The 18,258-nt window shown below is 38.5% G+C and overlaps 1 protein-coding gene across 3 annotated transcripts in view; it reads right to left on the minus strand.

Annotated features, from left to right (window-relative positions):
• Positions 1-433: 433 nt before the first annotated feature.
• Positions 434-18,258, minus strand: part of FAM149A (family with sequence similarity 149 member A) — a 126,961-nt gene continuing 109,136 nt past the window's right edge. For all 3 annotated transcript variants that reach the window (XM_075610122.1, XM_075610124.1, XM_075610123.1), the window contains exons 8-14: positions 15,383-15,537; positions 14,740-14,834; positions 11,969-12,196; positions 10,103-10,223; positions 8,424-8,552; positions 8,164-8,242; positions 434-4,278 (exon numbers count right to left, since the gene is read on the minus strand). In XM_075610122.1, the coding sequence (XP_075466237.1) occupies positions 4,205-4,278; positions 8,164-8,242; positions 8,424-8,552; positions 10,103-10,223; positions 11,969-12,196; positions 14,740-14,834; positions 15,383-15,537 (881 nt within the window). In that variant the 3' untranslated portion in view covers positions 434-4,204. The remainder of the gene's footprint in view (positions 4,279-8,163; positions 8,243-8,423; positions 8,553-10,102; positions 10,224-11,968; positions 12,197-14,739; positions 14,835-15,382; positions 15,538-18,258) is intronic.

Here is an 18,258-nt window from a genome sequence, read left to right on the forward strand (position 1 = left end):
ACTGATATATCATAACATAAGTAAAAAGTGAAACGGCATGATGAACCCAGAATGCACCCAGGGAAGAGGGATGTTGCTAAATTAATGTTATATCAAAGTGCTTGCCCTGGTAGCCTCATAAGCTAGAGATTAAGAAAATCATGACTTTTAACACCAATATATATATATATAAAAAATTTTAAAGACCACGATATGCTCAGGTGGCACAATCCTAATATAGAAGCCTATATGAGTATCATATATATATATATATATATATATATATATATATATATATATATATATATATACTCCTTACCAGGCAGTTCCAGGATCCCAGGGCCACGTGGCAAAGAAGAGACAGCACACTCTGTTAAAATATCCAAAAACGTGTATTGTAGAGAACTGGCACATGGTGTATTATAACAGAGTGTGCTGTGTCTTCTTTGCCACGTGGCCCTGGGATCCTGGAACTGCTGGTAAGGAGTCTCTATATTTATTTGCCTTATGGGACAAGCACCTGCTTTTAATTATATGAGAGTGCCGTCTGCCTTTTTTTTCTTTTTTTTGAATATATATATATATGAGATACTCATATAGGCTTCTGAGGGGGTTGTTGTTTTCATTTGTTGTGCTGCTTGGCAAATGTGGTATAATAGGTGACTAGGGAACCACTGTTTATACAGTATGTTATTCAACTAATATAGAATGGGCAATCCCAAGGGTAACAGGGGTCACCAGGAGCCCTCATCACTGACCTTTCAATACTATCAACATTGCAATGCGTCAGATACTGGATGTGTCAATACATCTATCCTCATTCGGGTAATGTTTATCCAATGCCTTTAGAAATAATAAGTAACCAGCTGCTTATATATTCAATTTTATGTGAATAAAAATGGTTATATTTACTAAGCTGCCTGCATGGAAAAGATAGTAATAGCTCAGTCTACTTTCACATTAACAAACAAAGATAATTGGATTGAAAAACATAACTTTTCTGTACATAACAGTATTCTTACTGTTAGAAAAAATATATTTGGATTATAAATAATATAAATTAAATTCACATACAAGTAAATATGAAAAAAAAAATATTTATATATGTATAGAAATTATGTACAATGTACTTACAGTGCATCGATTCTTCAACCGTCCATGGAAAATGCACAAGAATGTCCCTGAAGATGTTCTCAGAATATATTCCAATGTAATTTAGTGCTTCTGTTTAATATGAGAGAGACAATTTCATGCTCTACACAAGGGTTACTCAACTGCAGTCCTCAGCCCCCCCCCCCCCCCCCAACCAGGTCAGGTTTTCAGGATATCCCAGCTGCGTCACCAGTGCATCAATCAGTCCCTGCTTCAGCACAGGTGGCTTAATCAGAGGCTCAGTCTTTGACGGAGTCTCTGATTGAGGCACCTGCGCTGAAGCTGGAAAATCCTGAAGACCTGTTGGGGGGGGGGGGGTGCTTGAAGACTGAAGTTAAGCACCCCTACTGTACACTACATTTACTAATACAGTATACTCCCAGTACACTCTGTTATTTCTACATTGCATTTCCAGAAGTGGATACTCCAGCATCATTTTATCTAAATGATTTTGAAAGGGGGTATACAACAATGCTTGTGAGGAGGCAACATTAAGGCCTAGATTTACTAAATGGAGCAAAGCTTAAGCAAACATTAAACCTGTGCACTAAGACTTTGAAGCAGTTAGTAACTCTAGTTAAATGCATACCGTATACATACAGTACAGAACAACTTGTATGTGCTTCGTACATAGGTTACTGTTAACCTTATTTCGGAGATATGGGGAGACATTGCAATTGTTAAGAAGAGCTTTAACGCATTACAAATGCATACTTGAAGTTGCATAAATAATCCAAACGTATCCTGTACCTTGACCGGCGTACAGAATAGGTATATTGAAAGTATTTTCATATCCAGAAATATGTTTTCAGCTTACTATTCTCATTAAAATAAAATCAATTTACATTTTCTACAGTAGTGTTCACATCTTTTTAAAGTGTTTTTTGACTGAATGGAGGGACAAAATGAGATTTTCCAAGCGTGGCTCTCCAAAATAAGCCTATATAGCAGGAGAAAAAGAGACTTGAGTTGAGAAGTACAGTAGTCACTTATTGGTAACATCACCTCTGTGGGAGAGCAAATCCCTGTAACCTAGGGACCTCATATTATCTACTATTTGGAACAGATCTAAGCAGTCTGACACATACTGTATCTATTGGGAACCAATATTCCTCATAAATGATACTGTATGCTTTTTGTACATCATCTTTATAGGTGTAACAAATAAACTCACATTTTAAAATGGCTGAAGTCTTCCTAACTATGGATCCTCAAGAGTCAGACTGTCTCCACATTTATAAATCCTCAGCTAGCAATCTTCTGAACTACAAGGACACCGGGCTTTGGAGGGGCCTATATCTGCAGGATCACCATGGGTAGGTATATTGTCCTGTATGATGCTCACGCCATATGTGGTCTTTTGATGTTTCACTCCATATGCGTTCTGTTGGTGTCTGTATAATCACGCCTGCTCTTACAGACCTGGCATTTGGCAGATAATAAAGCTTCTCCCCACTCGTTGTGCGGTCCTACCTATCAGGCAGGTGCAGAAGTATAGGGTTCCCTGCAGGAAGATTATCCCAGTCCAAAAAAAAATATGTAAAATACAAAATGTATTAATAACATCTGCCACAATACATGACTCTGTAAGTTCAGGCATGATTATACAGACACCAACGGAACCAAGGGATATACCAAATAAGTATACACGGGAAGGATGTTGATCCAGGGATTCATCCGATTGCCAATTCTTGGAGTCAGGAAGGAATTTATTTTTCCCCTTAATGGGTTTTTTTGTTTGCCTTCCTCTAGATCAATAAGTATAGATATAGGATAAAGTATCTGTTGTCTAAATTTAGCATAGGTTGAACTTGATGACGTACAGTACGTCTTTTTTTTAACCTTATCTACTATGTAACTATGGAAGAGTGGCACATCAGAAGACAACTAAAGAAACCCGTACTTCTACATCCAGTGTCAGTAGAAAGACCACAGGTCAGGTGGGAGCAGCTTTACGAATTGACACAGCAGATGAGTGTGTCAGTGCAGGCGTGATTATACAGACAACAACAGAATGTATACGGAGAGACATGTCAGAAGACTCCTCCTACACATGGACTCCTGTGCCTTGCAGTTCAGAGGAGTGCCAGCGGAGAATATACATGAATGTGGAGATTGCCTGACTCTTGAGGACAGTTAGGACGATTTCAGACATTATTTTTAAAAAAAGTCATTTTTATCCACCCACACTTTCAGTATACATTTTACACAAAGCATATCATTTATGAGAAATACTGGTTCCCAATAGATATTTGTCCGACCCCTTAGATCACAAGTGACATGTTTCAAATAGTGGATTTGGACAGCTCTATGGGTTAACTGACATTCTACATTGTACGTACGGTATTGTGATGTGGGACTCCTACCTTGAACGTTATAACAGAGCTCACATTATCTTCCTGCGGCAGAGGAACCAAACTCTGATTGTAAGCTCATCTGGGCTGGGATCTAAAGTGCCTGTGAATGTCATGTCAGTGCTGCCAACACTGTCACAAATATATCAAAATAAATACTATATTTGGTTTAAACATGAATTTAAAGACTAAGCAGATTTTCTGTTTTTCTATAAATTGTCTAAACTGTCATCTTTCAATCCCAGTTCAACATATTTAAAACAACGTAAAGTAATCTTACGATACATTTCAAATGGAAAAGATGCTTCCTTCTCCAGTCACGTTAAAAAAAGGTTTTTTTTTTTTTTTTTTTTTTAGAAAGAATGCCACTTTTGAAATCTTATGCAAAAGTTTTTTCAAAAAGTCAATAATATATATTAATTTAAATAGCATAAAGGAGGTTCCAAAATGATTTAACTGTGCAAATCCACACTCTCTAAACATGCCGAGCAGTACTGTTATCATTCACTGCGGCAAACATACTGTCAAATGTGTCCAATAAACTCAATATTTGTGGATCAGTATCCTGATAGCAGGTCCTCATATGTTGACACTTGATGGATGATGCTTCATTTAGTATATATCAGAGTAAAACAGAGATGGTAAGACCATGATGATTTGGGCGAACTAGTCAGTGGCTTTTCAACTGATTATTGTCCACTTCTGTGCATTAGTTCCCATTAAGATGCCACCTGAAATTTTCGTCTTGAAATTGGTGGATTTCTCTGGAAGGATTTAGGCGGATACTGTGAGCCTTAACAAGAAACAAAAACAATATTTGAATAAAACAATGCAGTCATTTTTTGACGATCTTTTATATTTCCAAATGATTACCACTGCTGTGTAATGAAAGGGACTTCCGTCTGGAGAAAAAAATAGTTCTCACACATTTATTGTGTTACAGTATTTATGTGATTCAGGGTATGTCTGAGACACACACACACACACACACACACACACACGAGTGTGCGTGAGATATATGTCTCTTATTAACAGACGCCACTTATAACTCATAAGGTTTTAATGTATTAAAAGGGTAATTGGTTTACTATGTTGGTAAAAATTATATACCATATTGTCATAGTACTTTCAAGTAAGAAAGAAGATTGTTATAATTCACTTTAAACAACGTGTCATTTTCAGATGGCACAGTTACGCATAAGATAAATAACCGGTATATTAAGTACTAGATATAGTACCCGGCATTGTTTGGGAAGTCTAAGAATATTAAAAATAAGATATTTATAAATGGATTATTTCATTTTTTAGTTTCTTAATGTGAAATCCCCTGCTAAAGCAATAAGAACTCCCCCCATAAAAGTTTAATTGCCTCTGAAGTCCTGAAATGTTTCATCGAGAGCCTCTAATGTGTGTTTGTGGGACATTGTGCTCTCATCCCAAACAATGATCTCGCACTCTGGAAGAACTTTAGCTGCTCCTGTATTTTTGCTCATGTTGTAAATTGGCTTTTCAGAGTGAACAAGATTAAGTGGTAGCTTGAGGGTTGTGTGATGGGATCATGTAATTTGTCATATCATTGTTTATGTCATTTGGGAATTGTATCCAAACAGACACAAAAACCTGCTCTTTGATCTTAGGAACCATCACACAAAATTTGGTTACGATATCTTAAGAGGTGTCTAAATGCATAGCGACCAGACAAACCACTTTCCAAAATATATAGTAGACACTATATAATACATTTCAAAGTGGCTCCTATTTATCAAGAGTAGGTTCATATTCTTTGATAATTATGAGTCTGTTAATCTATTCTCCTCATTATTTTACATCGTTTATGGTGCTACTGAAGGTGAAGTACCACTTGGAGCCAAAGTGTACCAATTGCATTCAAAGGTTAAAGCTGCAGTTCAGTCAATATCCTGCATGTGTGTTTTTTTTAATAAATCAGTTCTGTAGTAAGAAAAAATAATTTTAGCATTTTCTGTTTTTAAAAAAACAACTTTGAAAGACCAATTTTCTTGTATTCTATTTTAACAGCCATTTGCTAAGGCACTGCCACTTCATGTCCTGTCACAAGCCCTGGCACACCCCTTTGTCAGCCCTGCCCTCCTCTAGCACATGTCAGTGCAGGAATGCTCATGAATATTCATGAGCTTCCACTGACAGACAAGCAGATTATAAACAAATCACAGCTTTTAATATGTCACCAAATTTCGACCTATCAATACATGGAGAACTAATTGACCTGCAGCTATACTGTTCTATAGGTAATTAGAGATTAGACACATGAAACTATTGAAGTAAAAAAATAAATGTAAAAAAAAAAAAAAAAAAGACTGAACTGCAGCTTTAAAGAAGAAGTTACTTCAATAAAATTAATGTATTTCCTCTCGGGGTTTGAAGCAGGGGGTCTCCCTAGCACAACCGTGTTCATTTCAGCTCCATGGATACACACATGTAAAGGTGCTCCCGGTATTTCTGTTCATTTTAAAGCTCCCACGTCAGGCGGCCTATAGGTGGCCGCGAGGGATGACTTTGCGGCTTCCTATTGGCCCGCAGGATGCAGGAGCTTTCAAAACCGTCATATTGGGTGCCCAGCCGGAGTTGCCACCGGGGGCAACTTCTCAGGTATGTATCTAGGGAACCAGCGGGCCCCCAGACCTGAAATGAACACAGTTTAGTCCAGAGACCCCCATGCTTACCACCTAGTTAAAAAAAGAAAAAGATGGACTGCTCCTTTAAGTGAGTTAAATCTTGGTGATGCACAGATTTACACCAAAAAAAAAAACAATAAGACATGTTTTAATATTTAAAAAACTGGGAAGTTTTCATCTACAATGGGAACCCTTAGGAATAGTGATTATGGTTTATCTTGCTTCACTTAAACAATAACGTTATCAGACTTTAAAAAAATATATATAAAGAACTCATAATAATCTGACATCAAGTCACTGAACTTATCACTACAATTCTATGTACAGCGCTGAATACAATGTCAGCACTACACAAGATTCAATTATTAATCTAAGCAGAGGCCATTATAGTTTTAAAATGTATTGTTTAACTGCTTCTAAATAATATCAATGTCTCTCCCTAGCAGTTACGGCATCAGTGGTTGGTAAAGTGTTCCTATATTTAATGATAAAGAATGGTTAAACAGAACCAAACTGAACTATTGTCAGTGATGCATTTGTTAGGTTAAAGATAGGACGTATTACATTCAGTGAAAAAGAAGAGTAATGCCAAGTTAACTATGCAGCAACGTTGATTCACAAGAATATAATGTACTTCCTTGTCCCCTGCAGTTACCCTGCTTCGGAATGGGCTAGAACCACAAAGCTTTTAAGTCAGGGCTCATAACGTCACGCTACCAAAATCTGTAATGCACATTATTTCCCTGAGCTAAACACATATTCACAATGATAGTTATAAAAAACAACGGCTGTTGCTTAAACCAGCGGTGCACAAACGGGGGGTGCTAGATTTTCTGGGGGGGGCGCAGCAGTTATAGAGATCCTGCGCTCACCCCCAAGGCATTTAAATCAAATGCCGGGGGACCGCGCAAGTCCTCTATAATACACTTACCTTCCCTTCCAGCGACGCGTCGTCCTGGTAACCCGACGTCAAATGACGGCGCGGGGTCACGTGTCGTCACGTTACCATGGCGACGTGACGTCACATGACTCCACGCGTCATTTCATGCCGGGGTCGAGCGGGTGGGGGGGAGGGGGAGCAGGCAGGGGTGCGCATGGGAAAAAGTTTGCGCACCCCTGGTTTAAACCATTAGCACAGGCGCAATGTCACGTTATTGTAGCGCAACATTGTGTTAGCTTCCAATAATGTGACTGTAACAGGGGCAAGCCTGGTTACAGCAGGGGTAGTTTTGTATTGGCCAGGTAATTGGCCAGGTAATGGTTAATCCGTGCCGGGAGGAAGGCAGGACTACTTACAGCCCAGCTGAGTGTATCAAGCATTTAAAGGGCAGGAGAGGGAAGTGATTGTCTCTCTCCTTGATCTGCGTACAGGCGACGTGTGTGTCCTTGCTGCATAGGGACACCAGGCAGAGAAGAGCATACAGTATGTGCATTTCCTTGCTGCTTTTCTTTGGATTGTATCTTAGAAACATGTCACCAATATTTATGTTATACAGTAGAAGAAGAAATGAAAAACTATTTCTACAATATATTTGCAATCCACTGCACCACCCAGTGTGTCTTCTGGACCTACTGGTTCAACTAAGGGGTCTACTTCTACTGTGTATTGTATTGTAATAAAAAACATAACATTCATTATATGAACTTGAACGTACATGTTAACTGTTAGAAATGTGTCATATGGACAACACACACATACATATATATTGTATGCACTGTACAAAGGCACCATTTACATTCAACATACATATGAATGCTTTTAGTGTGATCTCACATGAAATGAGCACAGTGTATGCTTGTTTTATATAAACTCTGCCTTCTGGGTGGTGTCTTATCGATACGGGGAGACTAGCAGACATCTACATAAATGCATTTCAGCAAGACGCGGCCTAAGCTGGCTAAGTAAATACAGTGGTGTGACATCTTCCTGAACGCATTTTAAGGTTAGTGAAAGATACATTTGTATAATAATAAAAATGTATTAACATTTTCATGATATATCATAAAGAAATGTGTTTTCTTACTTGTTAAGAAAGCCTGTCCAGTCCATGTGTGGTTGGCAAAATCCATGGGAGTAAAAGACCGTCTGTGAGGTGTATCCGACTGTTTGAAGTAAAAAAAAAAAATGGTAATAATATATCCAACTGAATACATTCACTGACTGAAAATATCAAAGCTTTGGTTTCATTCCTACCACTGTTTTAATTTGGCCTAACACTATATTTGTTTATGAAAAACTTTGCATACCATACTCGCTTCCTCACATCAAGCCAACGGGACTCACCCTGAAAGTATGCGTGGTGTTGGGCCTTGAAAATTGTTCCACCGCTACCGTCCGTTCTCTCAGGGGTCGACGCCCTGTGGTGTCAGGCACTGCGCTGGATACCCGGCTATGTGGATACCTTCCTCTGTGCTGAGAGTGAAAAATAACAGTGGAAAACATTTTTGTTGTTATTGAATGCTCAGAACTTATTAGCTAAATAATAGTAACAACTAAAACATTTAAATAAAGTCGAATGAAAGCCAACAGACTACAATAGTAATAACCGCCTCAAAACTGCGCATTTCCTGGCATTAGTGCCCAGCCAGGGATTCCCGTTCTATTAGTGTTGGTCATTCTGGTAATATACTTACACTATATACTTACATAGGATGTTTACATATTCTTCATAATGAATAAACTCTGGCACTCTGTGTAATTCCGTAAAACAATCCTTTGGTTACTTTCTTCAGTCAATGCCCATAGCATTTAGCAAAAACAAAGCGTTCCAAGTCACAGAGGGGACAGAAAGATGTGTACAGTATGTGAAGTTTCGGGGCTTGAGAAAGGGTTGCTACACGAAACTTTACCTACTCATTTTTCCGCCCCCTCTGTGACTTGGAAAGCTTTGTTATTGCTAGATGCTATAAGCATTGACTGAAGAAAATAAGGAATTACAAGGAGTGCCGGAGTTTTTTCTTTATGAAGATTTTCGGCTGGATTGTGAGGTGACCAGCCTCTTGTACGTGTGACCGAGTAGGACCATTTCATGGATGTGGGGGAGAACTGCCTTTAAATGTTTTTCTCCACGCTTACATATTCTCCTCAGCGGTGCAATAGGTGAAAAATATACAATAGCAATAAAACATACAAAATATTTAATCAAAATACTGGTACTATTTACAGGGAAGTTCCTGTTTTGAAGAGCTTACACTCTGAAAGGGAGAAGGCATAGAGTGCAAGGTATGTTGGTGGAGAGATACATGGTTTCTGGCAGCATAGTAGAGTAGCTGCAGGAATATGTGGAAATGAGATCTGAGCTGTGGGAAGGGTCAGTGTCATGAAGACATTTGCAGATGAGGAATCAAATCTTGAGTTTGATCCTGAAAAATACACTGTATGCAGCCAATACAGGGCCTGGCACAAGGGAGCAGTAGTTGAAGAGAGGTGCATGAGATAAATGAACCTGGCCGCAGCATTTTAAATAGAAGCTGGGTGCAGTGGTCAATAATTTAAAAACATGGGGTGCTACTGGTTCATTAAATGCTTTGGTTTGACACAATACTCAATCGTAGTCACCAATATACAATACATATATTATTTAATTGCAACCTACCAACATAGGTAAACATTAAGTAATAAGTGAGAAAGTGTCAGGTCACCTACAAATGGCAATAAGAGGCAAGGGACATTAGTATATGCCTCACAGAATGGACATTTCAGAGGTCTGCATCACTCTTTCTTTGTGTACAGACTTCGATTATTATGGATTTGATTCCCTTAGAACTAAAAGTTGCTGAGCATGTGAAATGGGTGCTTATGGATACAATAATCTGGCCAATTTGCTGGGCATTCTGGCAGCTCTGCGTCAACATATGTCAAACTTGAGCAGCAGTTTCTCCGACAAGCCTACACTTCTGTGATAGACTGCAATGTTCATTATACATGGTCTATTTGATTGAGAAAACATGTTCATATCTTACCACTGAGTGCCGTGATCCAGGCACTGACAGATGCTGCTCGCCTGTTTCTGAGTTAATAGGTGGCAATTTATTTCTGTTCGCTTGTACCGACGGAGACGACAAACGTTCCAACCCCGTGTATCTGAGAAGTAAATGCAAATGAGATTAAACACCCTGAAGATATCTAATAAAACCTCTAACTTAACTCTTTCTTTCACAAGTCTCCCGTGACTGGGACTACGTGATCACTTGGGATAGAGATCACATGGTCACAACCCGCCCAAAGTGACGTAAATAGAAGGTAAGGTGGCTTCACATATTTTAATTGTGTTCCGCGATCTCCCCCTAAAAAAAAAAAAGGCAAAAATAGCATGACGTTCTCTCCACGTCATAAGGCCCCTGGCGTGTCAGCCTCCAAAACGTACAACGAACATCCGAGGGCACTCAAAGGGTTAATGTTTCACTGCAACCAGTAACCAACAGTGTTTCAGCCAAGGAAGAGCCATCAATATTCTGTATAGTAGACACCCAAAGCAGAATTGTATGGGCTTGCGTGCTGTGCCGGTTCTATTTGCTCACCAGAGTAATTAAATATATACAAAAACCTCGATTACCAAATGGACCTGCAGTGCATTACAGTCCTCTAGGTAACGAAAATATGTCAATTCTCACTGTGAATCACAATGACATAGGGCCTCAATGACTTGTAGGTCAGTTTTCTGTCAATCGCAGCGATTGGTCACATTGGACCTTGTTGAATCATTCTCACTGATTTTTAACATCAATGTGTCAGAGTCTCACTGATAAAAAAAACAGCACTTTTCCAATAAAATGCAATTTTTGACCCTGTGCCCTTAAATTTGTACTGGATTATCGACCATATTTACTAACTGGTGTTATACAAAGTCATTGAAGGAATAAACCCCAGATAGGGAGAGGGAGTGGCTCAGTGAGTAAAAGACACTGACTGGCACTGACAGTTTGAAGCAGGGGAGCCTGGTTCAATTCCTGGTGTCGGTTCCTTGTGACATTGGGCAAGTCACTTTATCTCCCTGTGCCTCAGGCACCAAAAACATAGATTGTAAGCTCCACGGGGCAGGGACCTGTGCCTGCAAAATGTCTCTGTAAAGCGCTACGTATAACTAGCAGCGCTATACAAAAACATGCTATTATTATTATTATATCACCATAGAGACTCAAAAATGTAGTAGCTAAAATTAAGAAGGTGCATGTATCCCCCCTGTAAAGTGTGGCCACACTTCATATACAGGAAGAAGAAAATAAGAAGGGAATTGCACACTAAAAATGAGGACTCATCGGGTAAATGTTCCTGATGAAAGGCCATGTGGGCCCGAAATGTTGTTTTTCTGGATGTTTTGCCTTATCTTTTGAAATAAAAGGCAGCTGCTTTTTCACCACAAGCATGCCTCACGCGATCATTTACCCGATGTCAAGACCACGAGTCTTTCTTTTTAGTGTGCGGTTCCCTTCTTTGTTTCTTTTGCCTAATTGGTGCTAAATCATAAGACCCACGACTGTCCATACAATTGAATAGGCTAAACAGTGTCTTTCAGCATTGGAAGGTATCTCATGGAATAGCACAGCGTAGTGGATACGGGCCCATATTAATTATTTACATATGCAGAAATATTTGTGGTTAACAATAAATATCAGCCTAATTACCCCAACAAAGGTCAATGTTACTGTCTGAGTTAGGTCCCTATATATCATTTGCATTTCTGCCCAAGAAGATTATTGACATTTCTGCCTTTGCATGTGATATTGTATAGCAATTACAATCTTAACCGTACATGCAAATATAAAATAATAACACTAATATTGCAAAAAAAGAGAAGTAATGCAATGGGTTACTTTTAACATACTCACAGTTTTGTTCCCCTCAAGACCTCATCACTGTAAACATTGGGTGTTTTAGATCGTAGGGGATCCATAGCAAGAGATGGCAGCCTACGCTGTGTAGGTGTTTTCCTAGAAGGAGTTTGCAATATGCGGGAGGATGAGAAGACACTGTTGTCAGTCAACCGCCCAAGTCGGTTCCGCAAGGAGGCGAGTACACTGGGTACATCATTTAAGGTTTTCTCTTCTTGTTCAATTCTATAATAGGAAGGGTAAAACTTAACTACTTCTAGAATTCTGTTCTGTTTATCAGACAATAAAACAAGTACAGGTTGCATAATGTCATATCTTTTATTATAATGCAATCAAAAGGTCCAGTAACAAAGAGGACCAAATGGAATGGATATGTTTAATTGATTAAAACTGTATGGCAAGTTTTCTCACGAAAGTTTATCTTGACAATGATTGAAACATTGTGACCTGAAGTTTAAGGTGTATGTTACTGCCATTACTGTATCGCTGCTTTCTAGTTTTATTATTTGTAAAAGGCGCCCTGAAGCATGGAGCAGGCATAAATAAATAAATTATCTTGTCATTTTAATAACTGAAAAATAAGGATATATTATATACTTTCATTAAAAAAAATATTACTAATGCCTTAGAAGCCCAAGTAGTCAGCTAGTTATGGTCAATCCATGACAAGCTGGCCACTTGAGCCATTGAAGGATTCATATTTGCAGATATACAGTATATTCTCTGCTTTTTGTGTTTTATTTGGAGGGTACTTATGTTGTATGTTAACCCTTTTGGTGACAGAAGGCACCGTCTGCAATACATTAGAGCCTTAAGCATCGAAAAGGATTAAATAATATTATGCCATCGGGTTTTGTAAGAAATCCTATTATATAACAATAATCTTTCCCCCACCAGTCTTGCAAAATAAAACTTAATTTTATTTAATACATCAATGTTTCGGTGCATTAATACACCTTCATCAGGACAATTCAATGAACAGCAGTGCGCTCTGGTAGCAAATGGGTAAAGGGGGTTACAATTGACATTTGAGTCCTCACTGAACTTACTTCAAGATCAGTTGAAAATGGCAGTTTTAGATGGAGATGAAACAGCAACTCCAGAGCGCAAAGATTCTCTGGGTATATATACGAAAACAAATACAGTAACAAGAACATACTGTACAGTGCAAGTAGGCGAAAAAGAAATGTATCCCACTCACATGGTATAAGAATTATCCAGACATATTCATGATAATCAGGGAGTTTAGTGAAGGACTATTGGATATTCGAGCAGTCTTCAATTTAACGGTTGGACGCAGACACCGACGCTCTGCTGCCTCGCACTGGTGAGGTTGCGTGTGAATGCTCGTCCAAGGAAGCAGAGCGTTGGTGTCTGTGTGAGCAGTCCTAGTGGGAGGGGTGGCTCAGTGAGTAAGAACACTGGTTCAATTCCCAGTGTTGGCGCCTTGTGACCTTAGGCAAGTCACTTTCTCCCTGTGCCTGCAAAATGTCTCTTTAAAACTAGCAGCGCTATACAAGAACATGCTATTATTGTTATTTGTCATTTATTACTCCTGTGTTTTGTTTGACCCATTGTGGTCTAAAAGCACTTTTATACTGTGTGATTTGTGAGTGCATTCCATCATTTCATTGGAATTATCTGTTCTATTAAAGACTGCTCGAATATCCAACGCTCCTTCACTAAACTCCCTGATTATCCTGAATATGCCTGAATAATTTTTTTTACCATGTGAGTGAGATACATCCCTTTTTCACCTACTTTTTGTCTACTTAGCATATTGCATTATGTTCTCTTTATTTGGTTTCTTACATACTGTACCCTGAGAGTTGTTGCGCTCCTGAGTTGCTGTTCTATACCGATTATATGCTTGGAAACATCTTGTGTTCACAGAGTGGTACCCTTGCAAAGGGTTATATTCATTCCTTTCTTCACTAAAAGAAAATGTACATTGTATGGTGCACTTTGTACTTTATTTCACTTGATCTCATTTCACTATTTACTGTAGTGATTTGTACGTCACTTATGACTCTTTCAAGTAACAATTGCACATGACCTTTTTTTAAATGGAAATGGGCTTGAGAACACTCCAGAAAATAAGTTGTCTGCTAACAACTAAAATCAGAGACATTGAAAGTTGCTGTGTACAGGCATACCCCACTTTAAGTACACTCGCGAGTAAGGACATATCGCCCAATAGGCAAACGGCAGCTCACGCATGCGCCTGTCGGCACGTCCTGAACAGCAATACCGGCTCCCTACCTGTACCAAAGCTGTGCGCAAGCGGGGAGACTATAGAGCCTGTTACACATGCGTTATTTACATCAGTTATGACGATTGCAGTACAGTACATGCATCAATAAGTGGGGAAAGGTAGTGCTTCACATGAAGTACATTTTCGCTTTACATACATGCTCCGGTCCCATTGCGTACGTTAATGCGGGGTATGTCTGTAATTTCCTTATGGAGAAAAAAACACTTCTAAGGAACACTTTAGCTGTAGTTTGCACATGTGCTACGGTTCTTCTTAACGTGATATGTTCTAGCAACATCCAAGTTCTTCACCTAAAGAGGATCGTTGTAAAACCTACATCCACACGAACCTCTCATGAGTGCACATGAATATAATTTTAATGTTGGCCTAGTAACATGACACCAGTTGTATTAAAATGAATAACTGTCCAATGTATCCATGTGCATAGGGAATAATTAAAACCCATATATAAAACAATTAATTTTCACTAAAGTTACATTTCACTGATACATACGGTGTCTTCTCAATTGATCCAGCATGTCTGTGTTGTAGAGGTTTAGCTTGAATTGTCATAACCCCATTCAAGTCACTATAAAAATTAGGATTAGCCTGAAAAAAAGTAAATATTTACATGGACTATTCTATGATGTCACGTTTACGTAAAGTATTAAATATATTTCACGTTCTAAATTAAATCTATAATTTACTGGCTTTGAGATTACAGTTATTAAATATAATACGGGAGAGAAATTATTACAATGGGGCATTAGTCCACATACAGTTATTAATATAATTGACTATACTGTATATGCCAGAATACAAAAAAAAGCAGTACATAGAACAATGAAATACTGACTATGATCTAGCCTGAATTTTATCTCTGTTATACAAAGAGTATATTCATGATGATCTTACTGGTATTGTACTACTGTATATCATTGAAGTCACCATGGCCATGTTTTACGAAGGAGTGCTAAGTCTAATGTACCAAAAGGTATATCCATTCAGTAATTAAACTAAAAAAAATACATATACTCTACATTTGCGTCCATTAATTTAAACATTTTTGCTGTCTAGAATGACATATTTAGTTCTTTATTTCTATAAATCCAGATGTGTTTAGATGTATATTACAATGGTGATACTTTTTTATTTACCTGGGATGTAAAAAGGTATGAGCCAAAGGACATGCTTCGTGCTTCTGAGCCCCTAGACGGCGGCACACTTGTTATTCCTGAAGTAATACGTGGAATTGGCATTTGAAGATATTTATTCCCAGCCGTGTGCAGCTTCTCTGTTTGTTTTACTTCCTCTGTACCAAAATAATTTTTTTTTAATGAAACTAAAAGAAGAACACCTTAAAAAAGATCACCTGCTTAAGCCAGATCATTTAGATGTTGCAGGCCCTTTAAAAGACTAAAGAGGGAAATGATTTAACACTAAAATAGGTAAAACTTTGCAAACCAAAAGGCAGAAAAGGCCAGCGCAGAAGTGGCACAACAGCAAATCTCGGCTCTATATGTCATTTGAAGTGCAATAGTTTGGCTGTCGAAGCAGAAAACATTACGTTTTAAGCCAGCGGAGGTTTTGATGTGAGGATGCCACGTGTGAAAACAAATGAATCTGAAAGTGCAATCTACTTTAATCGTAATATTTCATAACCGCTATTAGTAATATTGAAAAAGTGAAATCATTCATGCAAATATTGCAAAATCGATATTTATGATTTTCCCTAGTGCCGAGGTGCCCAACGTCAGTCCTTTATTACCACTAATAGTGCAGGTTTTAAGGATATCCTCTTATTAGCACAGATGGCCCAATCCTTTTGACTGAACCACCTGTGCTCAAGCAGGGGTATACTAAAAACCTGCATTGTTAGTGTTCCTTGAGGACTGGAAACAAACATATGGATAGAAAAGTTAGGCCTAGTGTAACAGGGTACCTTCCCTGTCAAAGTAGTTTTGCAGGAAATCTGTGTGGAGAGCTCGAGCTCGGTACTGGTTTAGAGGAAAATGGCCTAATTAACCTGCTCAGTCGGCTCGTTAGCTCCTTTAAAAAGCCTGCAGCATTGACTGCAGGGAGAATCCTTTGCACAGAAGAGTCTGTGCTGCCAGAGAGATCCCAGGAGAAGAGAGACTGTTCCAGGCAGCAGCGGTCCCTGGAACCCGCCAGAGGGAACCCCCACAGACCCTGGACTGAAATGGAGAGAACCCTGCTCACAGGTACCTCTCTTTGGACTGTGTCAAAGGTTGGTAAGAGGCCTAGCCTTCCAGTCCTCAGTCAGGGATTGCAGAATGTTGGTCAGTCCCCAACATGGGGTAAGGCCTGGTTATTATTTTCTGCTCTAATGTTGTTTTCTGTTTAAAGCTGCTGACTAATAAAGCCTACCTTTTTTCTCCTAAAAACGTCTCCGGTGTTTACACTGTGCGCACACCACCTACACCAAGCTAAAACCGTTATTGCTCCTGTTGGTAAAGTACAGTGCTGACTAGAGAGAGAGAGAGAGAGTAAAGATGGAGATATTTAGTTTATAGATTGTGGTAACTAGTAAATGGACGCTTCTCACTCATTGGTTAAGTATAGATTTGTGATCCTATCAGAAAAATAAGAACCCCACACTGCGCATTACACCCGGACTTCCAAAGTACAGTCCTTAAGAGCACCAGGTCAGGCAAAACATATATAAGCAAGTTGTCCTAGTGATATTTAGATATTAATTTGTTAATAAGTGTTATTTCAAGATGTCTTGAAATCCTAATCCTCAATCCACTTACTAAAAAGGTAATTTTAGTTTGATGTAAATAGGTGAGTGCAAAATACAAGTATAGCTCAACCCCGTTATAACGCTATCTGCTACAACGCGGATCCACTTATAACGTGGGCTGAGCGCACCTCCGTTTTTTAAAAAACTAAGTTGCATATTTTTTTTTAATACAAATATTCAATGCTTTTTTGCCAACAGACAGACATAGGGAGAGACACAAATTGGGGGAGACACACACACAGTATAGAGGGGGGATGTGTTAATTATAATTACTGTATTACTATTATTATTATTGGTAGTAGTAGTACAAAGGAAACAACTTTACCGATGTCATTAAAAAAAATCAGCCCAGGGCTTTTAATGAAAGTGCTCATTTAATTAATGTAATAACAGGCCGGTAATATACAGTGTGACAAGAGGGAGAAATCCTAAAAGATATTACCCCCCCTCCCCTCCTTACATAATACAGTGTAACAAGAGGGAAACCCTACAAGGTATTACACACACACACACACACACACACACACCCTCTATTATATATTCTATTGCATTTCCCAGTACTGTACTTATCATAAAAAATATTATCTACATTATCTTCCACGGGGATATTATTTCAGTTTAAATCCCACAATTAGGAAGCTCATTTGTTTTTGCCTTAGTTGTGTTTCAGAGGCTTAATACAGTACAGTACATCGAGTGGCCATTAACAAACCATTTTGTATTTTAACATGTTTCTTTTTGTGTTTGTTGCACTCTGTCTATGAAGCTTAAATCTGCAATCATGCAATAAATGTGTTGTACTGAATGTTCACTGCATGTTCGTCCTGTAACACAGTTTATAGATAGTGCCCAATGCTATCAAACAACAAAATATGTACGTAAACTTTATTCAGTGTCTGCTTAGCAACATAGAGTTAAAGCATTTGACATCCTTCTCCACTCAGACAACTTAATATTTGTTTTATTATTTAAGACACCTAGTACAGTAGCTTTACAATGTTTGCTCCAGAAGTCTGTTTACAGATAGCATACATTGTACAGAATGAAGAAATACTGTATGTACTACAGTATTTACACTTGAGGCTAACTTCTAACAGGAGCATTATTCCCAAGTTCCAGTAATCAGAGCTACATTATAAAGCAATGTTTTGGAAAATGAACAATGGCTTCCCAAAAATATATGATTATGTAACCATATCACTCTGACATCTTTACTTGAAGGGGCTCGATATACTGTGCCTAAAAATAAAATGAGGCTTAGCAGGTCAA

Source organism: Ascaphus truei, chromosome 1, assembly GCF_040206685.1.
Source record: "Ascaphus truei isolate aAscTru1 chromosome 1, aAscTru1.hap1, whole genome shotgun sequence".
NCBI lineage: Eukaryota > Metazoa > Chordata > Amphibia > Anura > Ascaphidae > Ascaphus > Ascaphus truei.